The sequence below is a fragment of the Vidua chalybeata genome, chromosome 3, assembly GCF_026979565.1.
Source record: "Vidua chalybeata isolate OUT-0048 chromosome 3, bVidCha1 merged haplotype, whole genome shotgun sequence".
In the NCBI taxonomy this organism is placed as follows: Eukaryota; Metazoa; Chordata; class Aves; order Passeriformes; family Viduidae; genus Vidua; species Vidua chalybeata.
In genome coordinates this window covers 73,346,691-73,355,904 of record NC_071532.1, presented here as the reverse complement: position 1 = coordinate 73,355,904, position 9,214 = coordinate 73,346,691, and the positions used below count along the sequence as shown (strand labels likewise).

The 9,214-nt window shown below is 56.6% G+C and overlaps 1 protein-coding gene across 1 annotated transcript; it reads left to right on the top strand.

Annotated features, from left to right (window-relative positions):
* The first annotated feature begins 2,836 nt into the window (after positions 1-2,836).
* Positions 2,837-5,146, top strand: POU3F2 (POU class 3 homeobox 2). Its single transcript, XM_053939472.1, has one exon. The coding sequence runs from the start codon at positions 2,902-2,904 to the stop codon at positions 4,207-4,209; it is 1,308 nt and encodes a 435-aa protein (XP_053795447.1). The 5' UTR covers positions 2,837-2,901; the 3' UTR covers positions 4,210-5,146.
* The last annotated feature ends 4,068 nt before the right edge of the window (positions 5,147-9,214 follow it).

Below are 9,214 nucleotides of genomic sequence, written 5' to 3'. Positions count from 1 at the left end.
AAGCTTTTGGGGTTGTTTGAAAATCTTCTTCACGTCAAAGTAAGCAGCCCTAGTATTTGAACAGCTGCTTTGAACAGTGAAAAGGGCTGAGCTGAATCAAAACACTGCAGTGTCTGCCCAAGACACCGCATCACCTTCAACCTGCTTTTATGCGAACAGAGAAAAGGAAAGAAAGGCTGGTGAGACCTCTAATCCCGCGGGGTCAGCTCCGCCAGAAAGGGGCCACATGACTGTCTCTTTTACATCCCTAGCGGCCCGGACCTGAGCGGCGACCGGAGCCGGAGCCCGCGGCGGGCAGCGGCGAGGCGACAAGACCGGCGGTCGGGCGCTCGCTCCCCGCTCCCCGGCGCTCCTCTCCACGGGGGGAGATGGGAGCGGAGGATGCTTAAGGAGCGGTATTAATGACAGGGCTAACAATGATGGGGAGGACGAGGAGGTGGAGTCTGCGGCGGCTCTGAATGCACCGGCCGCGCTCCTCGCTGCTCCCAGCTGCGCCTCCGTAGGCGTGCGCTCCGCCGGGGAGGGGGCAGGAAGGACGGCGGGGGGCTCTGCCGGGGAGACGGGGTTTTGTCCGCCTCCTAAGGCCGCGGTGCTACTTCGGTGGCTGTGATTACCGTCAGCCCGTGAGATGTGCCGCTGGGGCGGCGGGGGGAGAGGCACGCAGGACGGCGACCGTAGTAGGCAGCACCTGCCAGAGGGCCGGGCGGGACAGAGGACAGGAACTGCACGACTGGGGCAGGCCCGGAGGGGTTTTCCCCCCAGAAAAGTGTTGGCTGAATCTCGCTGACCCCGTGTCCCGTCTCCTGGTCGAGGCGAGCCGCGGGGAGCGCGGTGCCGTGGGCACTCCACGGGGACCAGCTGTCCGTGGGGCGTGCACACGCCGTGGGGCCGGGGCACAAGGGAGGTCCCTCGGGCGACCACCGGGGTAGGTCCGTGCTCAGCGAGCACCGCACGCTGGAGGCGCCCGCCTGAAAACCTCGCTCTGAAAATGATGCGTGGAGTGGCCCCTCGTGTCTCGTCCACGCAAGAACTTTTGGCAGCGGACCTGGAGGCGGGCTGGCAGGAAAGCGACCCCCGGCGGAGCTTCGGCGGCCCCAGGAACGGGGCGGTAGGGCTGGCCCGGGCGCGGAGAGTGGAGCGGCTCTCCCAGGACGGTCCCCGCGATGCTTTGGCAGAAGCCTGCTGCGGACTTGCCCTGTTGTTTTGTTTCAACTCACTGGTCTACACCTAATTGGGAGGAGAGAGACGAGAAAATGAGCATCAAATTATAAAATTCCTGGGTGCCCAGTTGTTTACACACGGGAAACAAAAGGCACAGCTTCACTTCAGAGACTTCTCTCTCCGCAACCCTCGCAAGAAAAGGCAGTATTGTTCTTTCCTTCGCCTGCATCTCGAAGAAAGGGAAAAAAAAAAAAAAAAAAAAAAAAAACCTTAGGAAGATTCTCCACTCTTTCATGGACAAAGTTTGCGCCCCCCTCCTCCTCTCGTTCTCCTCCTCCTCCTCCTCCCTCCCTCCCCTCCCCACCCCCCGGCAGAAGGAGCTCTTGATACGCCGCTAAACTAACGAAACGAGGTAACTCCTGCTGCGCCCCTTGTCTCAGGGCACTGGATATCCTGTTTATGCTGCTGCTGTGTATATGTTTATGTGCAGGAGCCCATCCCCCCCTCTCCTCCACACCCCCACGCAGAGGACTATTTCCAGGCAAGGAGCCTTTCCAGCGCTCACGTTAAACACGATGATTTATAAACAACTCGCAGAAGAAAGCTGTTTCTTGTTAGTAGTAATAAATTCCCCGGTCCGCCCTATTGTGTTATTTCGATGAAGATAGTGGGAGCCTGCGACGCGCACCTACCCCCGTGAGCAGTTTATTTTCGAGACAAAGCTATGGCTTTCAGCTCAAAAATGGGCAGCGAACTCTTTTCGCGTCGGCCAGCCTGGCGCTGCTCATTCCTAGGAAATGAATCCAGTTCCAGGGTCTCCTTCCTTCCTGTCCGGGCCGCAACTTCTTTTCTTTTCCCTTTCCCCCTCTATTTTCCCTATTTGTTTTTTCCTTTTCCACCGCCCTCTCATGCCCATCTTCCGCATCCATGCAGAGTCCCCAAGCCGCTGAGGCGGTCCCGCAGGCGTCCCGTCCCCACGGGACGGGACAAGCGGAACAAAACCACCTCCGCAGCGCCGAGGTGCGAAGCCCCGACATCCCCGGAGGAGCGGAGCGCTCCGGCGACCCCCGGGTGCCGGGAGCAGGGCAGGGCCGGCGGACAGGCAGAGTGCCGCCCGCTCCCCGCCCCCGGGGGAGCGGCGCTCCCGGGCCGCTCCGGCGGGGCTGGCTGCGAGGCGGCGCTGAGAAAGTTGGGGGCGGGCAGGCGAGCACCCCGCCGGCCCGCAGCACCCACTCCGGGCGCGGCCGCGCTCCGCGCAGAGACGCGCGTCGGGGCGCGAGCAACAGGAGCCGGCGGGCGCTCGGGCAGCGGCAGCATCCTCCCGCCGGCGGCGCGGGGCGGTGCGGAGCGGGGCGGGGCGGGGCCGGCGGCGGCGCGCCCCTTCCCTCCCCTACGCTCCCCCCGCCCGGCCCCGCGGCCGCCGCTCCCCCGCGCCCCGTTCCCCCTCGGAGTTGGGCTCGAGCGGGGGCGGGCCGGGGGCGGGGCCGGGGCGGGGCGCGGCCGGCGGGGAGCGCCAATGGCGGGCGGCGGCGGCGGCGGTCGCCGGGAGCGCCGGCGTCCGTCAGGGCGCGGGGAGCCAATGGCGTGCGGCGGCGGGGCGGGGCGGCCGCGCGTGCCTTCGCAGTGGGCCCCGCCGCGCGGGCCGGGGGGGCGCGGGCGCCGCGCGGCGCCCGAGGCGAAAAAGTAGCTGTCAAATGCGCGGCGCCTTTAACCGGCGCGATCAGTGCGGCTCGGCGAGTCATGGCGACCGCAGCCTCCAACCACTACAGCCTGCTCGCCTCCGGCTCCCCCATGGTGCACGCCGAGCCGCCCGGCGGCATGCAGCCCGGCGGCGGCTACCGCGACGCCGGCGCCCTGGTGCAGGCGGACTACGCGCTGCAGAGCAACGGGCACCCGCTGAGCCACGCTCACCAGTGGATCGCGGCGCTGTCCCACGGCGGCCCCGGCGGCGGCGGCGGCGGCGGCGGCGGCGGGGGCGGCGGCGGCGGCGGCGGCGGCGAGGCGCCCTGGTCGGCGGGCGCGCTGGGCCAGCCCGACATCAAGCCGGCGGTGGTGCAGGCGGGCGGGCGCGGCGACGAGCTGCCGCCGCCGCCGCAGCACCCGCCGCCGGGGCGGGCGCCGCACCTGGTGCACCACGGCGGCGGCGGCGGAGGGCACCACGCGGCGGCGGCGGCGGCGGCGGCGGCAGCGGCGTGGCGGGCGGGCGGCGCGGCGCACCTGCCGCCCGGCATGGCCGCGGCCAACGGCGCGCAGGCGGGGCTGCTCTACTCGCAGCCGCCCGGCTTCACCGTCAACGGGATGCTGGGCGCCGGGCAGCCGGGGCTGCACCACCACGGCCTGCGCGACGCCCACGAGGAGCCGCCGCCGGGGCCGCCGCACCACGGCCCCGAGCACCCGCCGCCGCCCCACGGCCCCCACCCCGGGGCGGCCGGGCCGGCACCGTCCGCCGCCGCCGCCGCGCCCCCCGGGCCGCCGCCGCACCACGACCCGCACTCCGACGAGGACACGCCGACCTCGGACGACCTGGAGCAGTTCGCCAAGCAGTTCAAGCAGCGGCGCATCAAACTGGGATTTACCCAAGCGGACGTGGGGCTGGCGCTGGGCACCCTCTACGGCAACGTCTTCTCGCAGACCACCATCTGCCGCTTCGAGGCCCTGCAGCTCAGCTTCAAGAACATGTGCAAGCTGAAGCCTTTGTTGAACAAGTGGTTGGAGGAGGCGGACTCCTCCTCGGGCAGCCCCACCAGCATAGACAAGATCGCGGCGCAGGGCCGCAAGCGGAAAAAGCGCACCTCCATCGAGGTGAGCGTCAAGGGCGCGCTGGAGAGCCACTTCCTCAAGTGCCCCAAGCCCTCCGCCCAGGAGATCACCTCGCTCGCGGACAGCCTACAGCTGGAGAAGGAGGTGGTGAGAGTGTGGTTTTGTAACAGGAGACAGAAAGAGAAGCGCATGACTCCCCCGGGAGGGACGCTGCCGGGCGCCGAGGACGTGTACGGGGCCAGCAGGGACACGCCGCCGCACCACGGGGTGCAGACCCCCGTGCAGTGAACTCGCGGCGGGGGCGCCCGGCCCCTCCTCCTCCTCTCCTCCTCCTCCTCCTCCTCCTCCTCTCCTTCCCCCAACTTTTGATTGTCCTTTTTTTTCTTTTTTTTTTTTCTTTTTTTTAAATTTTATTTTCTCCTATCTTTAAAAAAAAAAAAAAGACAAAAATCAAAAAAAAAAAGAAACAAACGCGAAAAAAAGAAAAGAAAACAAAAAAGCGAGCGAGCGAGAGGGCGAGCGCGAATCACAGCGGACAGACAGATAGACAGACAAAGCACCTGCACCACACTGTCCCTTAGACTGTAGGAGGTGTGATGCTGTATTTTGACCTTTCCAGGCGAGTGCCCGTGCACGGGAGTGGAGTGGGTACCGCGCACGGGCAGGCAGGCGGGCACCGGCAGGGCAGCGGCGGGCACCGGCAGGGCAGGCGCAGGGCGAAGCGGTTCGCACAAAACTCCCTCACTCGCTGGCCAAAACATACGGCGCTGCCCTGCCGGGGAGGGGGCGGAGGAGAAAGGGGGGCACAGCCACCTCGGGTCCCCTCCGGAGCCCCCTCCCGCCACACAAAGGCAGATTGCATTGTGGAATGTCGCTCGGTGTTGGCACATGCTGCTGTGTTTATTTTCTGTGGATCCCCTGTATGAATATATGTAAGGAAAAAAAAAAAAAAAAAAAAAAGGAAGAGAACTGAAAAGCTATCCCTTTTGATGTAGACAGTATTTAACCGTACCAATTTGCACTGCAAGAAAATCGAAGTTTACATAAACAAAATGTTTATTTTTTCTTTTTTTTCCCCTTCCTTTCCGACCTTAATTTTGCAAATGACTTGCATTTTCCACAGTAAGCGTTAGTCAACCAGTGACCGGTCTACAATATGTTACTGTGTTTTAGCCTTTGCTTTATGTGTATATGTGAACTTTTGTTATAAACAAGTATTCTTAAATACGTGTAACGCTTATTTTCTCCTTTTACCATGGCAAAAAGAATTAGTATGTGTGTGTTTATGTATACATATGCATGCGTGCATAGACATACATATATACACATATATATAATCTCTCTATATACACATATATATGCACCTCCAGCTTCCATTCTCCAGAGATGTGACTCTCGTAATTGTTTAATACATGCCTTCAATGGCAAGAGTCGAGTTTGGAGAAGGGAGAATAATGCAAATCAACAAAGTAAACTTCATTTTCAGGCAGTGTGTCCGGGGGTCGAGGCGCAACCAAAGGGGGAGGAAAAAAATATGTGCAACCCTTCCAGACCGTGTCAGTGCGGGCAAGCAAGGCCTGGTGTGGGGAAGGCAGAGAGGGAACAATATGCTTCCAGAGTTTTCCCAGAGAAAGTGGCATTTCTTTGGGGGGAAAGGGAATTATTTGGCTTCCCCACCACCGCCCCCTCAGCGCCCTTTCCTTCCCCTCCTCCCCGCCCCCCCCCGCCCTCCCGCGGCTCCCCTGCGTGCCTTTGGCATCCCCGGTCTCGCCTCCCGGGCCGATATCAGCCTCTAAACTTTCTTTTATTGAGCAGTTTTACGTCAAGGCAGAGCCAGGGAGAGCCTGAGGAGCTGCTGGGCCCGAGGTGGGGGTCGGGTGCTTACACCTGCCTGTAAACACACGCTGCCTCCACCTCTCCATAGAGACCGTGTGCATTTCTTTTTCACTTTACTTTCCATATTTATTTTATTTTCTATTTGTATCCAGCCCCTCTCCCTTCCCATCCTCCCCTTGTCCTTTGGTCAGATTGTGGTATAATTTATTGAAGGAAAGGACCAGTTTTAACTTGGGCAGCCTTGTGTCTTTCACTGGGGAATGAAATGAAGTGGGGAAAAAATGCCATTCTTCAATCCGTGTTTCCCACCCCCCGTCCTTCGCTAATAGTTTTAAAGTGCATTTCGTGACATTATCTTGATGAGAAATGGTTAACTTTCCAAAATAAAAAAGAGAAAAACCCACGGGGACAAAAAGGAAAAAAAAATGGAAAAAAAAAAGGAAAACAAAAAGCTCTGAAGGGAAGCAGAGGAGCGGGACCTCGGAGCAGCGCATGTATGTGCGTGTGTCTGCGTGCGTGTTTGTGTACTTATGCACACACACAGCTATGCATATACATTAGAGGAACTTTATGATAGTTATAAATTCATAAAGGGATCATTTAGTCAGCACAAACGGGTGCTATAGAGACAAAGCATTTTTATAATCTAAAAGTTTACTTAGTTGAGTGTTGGACAATTATGGAGAAAAAACAGTGAAGCATTCTCTCGCAGAACTCTCCTATAAATATTGCATTCAGTAGCTAAGGCTTTAGAATATGTTTCTCATTGTCTTTTAAAATGCCTGTGACACTGGGTTTTCTTTCCTTCTTTCTTTCTCCCTTTCTTTCTTGCTTGCTTTCTTTCTTCTTGGTAAGACAGATGATGATTTCTAAGAGGCACATGCATTAGCCTTTTTCCTGGTTTTCCAACAATTGTTAAAAAGATACGGGCACCAAGCTTTTCTCTTTTCTTTCTTTTTCTTTTTTTTTTTTTTTATTTTGTTTGGTTTTATAAAATTTTTTGTTTGTTTGTTTATGTGTTGAGCTGCTTGTTATTTAAAGTGTTGAGGACTAGCGCCTAGTGAAGTGAATCAGATCAGGGCAGATCCAGTGGTAAAGGGAGGAAATGAACTTTCAGACACTTATTAATATGTGCGTAAGGTCAGACAACGGAGTTGAGAGGTTGTTTGAAAAAACCTCAAACTCCAAATAGGTTTACTAAAAAAAAAGTTACCACGCAAACCTTACCACTATGTATATATGTTTAATATTTGTCCTTTGAAATGCAGAAATAGTTTCAATGTTTTCTTTGTCTATTTTTCTTTTTTTTTTTTTTTTAATGCTACCCAGGGAAATATTTTCATATCATTTTTAAGTGGCCTGCCTCAATGTATATTTATTTCTTTTAAAGCAAACAGGTTCTGGAAACTGTTTTTCTGTAGCTTTAAATGAGTAGGTGAACAAAATCTATATGGGATGTAATTTTTTTTTGTTCAGTCTCTTTAAAAATACTTTGTTTTGGTACATTTGGATGTGCTTGTGGGGAAAAATAAAAACGCAGAGATCCTTATATATTTATGTTAAAGTAATATTTTATTATCTACATAAAACAGAAATGCACAATACCTTCATAGTTTCTTCTAATTATTGAAATATCGTTATTTTATTTTTAAAGATAGCACAGATTTGCACAGTTCTTAAGATCTGGAGGGAGAAGTCCCCAGTACTTATACTGAGCTGAGTTCTGTGTAAAAGCACCACCGTTCCTTTCTATTTAATGGAATTTTTGGAATAAATTTGATGCCTATACCGAGAGGTTCCAGGTTTATAACTTTCAGGGTCTTGAAGGAGAGCCTCGGGAGCTGTGTTCATTGTGTCTCTTCGCAGATGAACCACAGCCGTGTGTTTCGGAGCATTGATTTCTGTGCGGGTAGGGCTGTCCTGCCTTTGATGCTGGTGGGGAGATCTCAAGTTTGTTGCATGTTCTGGCGGAAGGCATGGGAGAGAAGAGGTTCGACTCTTCTCGGTCCCTTTTTATAATTTAACATCTGACTCCTTAAAAAAAAAAAAAAAAAAAGGAAAAAAAAAAAAAAAAAGAGGGAGAGAGAAAGAAAAAGGCAAAACAAAAAGGCGGGGCTTAATGATGGGAGTACCGTTTGAAGGAGGAAAGAAGAACGCGGCTGCCCAGCGGGGCTGCGCACCCTCGGGCCGGGCCGGGCCCCGCGGCGATGGCCCCGGTTTCACGTTAGGTGTCTGCGGCTCCGTGCGGTGACGAGCGGGTCGGTTTTCCCGGAGGGGTCCCGGCTGGGGACCCGCGGGGCTGGCGCCCTGACAAGCGACATCCAACTGCGCAGTGTTCGCAGGCGCGGCGGTGTGTTCAGGTCCTTCTTGGCTGGCTCGGGTTCCTAAGTGCGATATCCTGCTCTTCTCCCCCCTCCCTCCCCTCCTTCACGATAGTTTCTAGGCTTATTAGATTTAATCATCTTTTCTAACTTCTAGTCAATATTACACTCATCCCGAACAGATTCAGCTAAATGATCTTATCAATAGTTTCGAAGAGAAGTGACAGAAAGAAGAAGTGTTTTGTGACCGCAGACGTGCTGACGGGTAAAATGTTGAAGCTGGTTATGGATTTAAAAGTCCTTGGTCAATAGCCCGCGGAACGGGCTGCGGAAAGCGAGCAGCCTCTGCCCTCTGCAGGACACTCGGGTGGGCGCCCAGGGAATATTTCGCCTTTGACGACAGGGCCCCGCTATCGGGGAGCGCTCCCGTGTCGGGTGGACAGGAGGTGACTTGGATGGACGGTGCCTCGCTCGGCGGGGCAGGCCCGTGCCGCGGGGATGGCCGGCTCAGCCGGTGGCGGGGTGGCGCGGCCGGTCGGTGTTCGGGGCCGGGCCTGCCCCGGAGGAGTCCCGGGGCTGCTCCTCCGGGGCTCTTTGCCCAGCGAGAGGCTGACCTTACGGGAGCGACTTCTCTCGTCCTTCCGGACTGGTTATGGGGAGGCCGGCTGGTTCGGGGGTCGTTCTTTTTATCTCTTTCGATCTCTCTTTTAAGAGAAAGGAGACGGGGAAATGGAGCAGCCATAGGATGCTCCTGCTTTAGATGGATGTCAGGGTGTGCGGCAGCTCCTCGGGCTCCCTCCCTCTCATTTCCAGGCAGGGACACTCTGTCCTAGGTCAGATGTCAACAACAAAAGCCCTGTTTGCTCGGTTCGCTCTTCTCTCTGGTGGAGGCCGAAACTGGAAGGCGAGAGGAGACTGTATATCCTCAAGTCTGTCAGTGTTGGTTGTCACCCCCAGTGTCTCCAGCCCCGCAGGGGCGAGAGGCAGTAGTCGGTGCTGCCCTGCCCGGGGAGTTCCCGCCGCCGCCCGGCTGCGCCGTCTTTCTTGAGAGTGGGCAGTGGGGGCCGGGGTTTGGAAAGCGAGAAGCAGAGGAAGGGGAAATCATCCTACAGATTTCCCAGGTTGCGGGGCAGGCC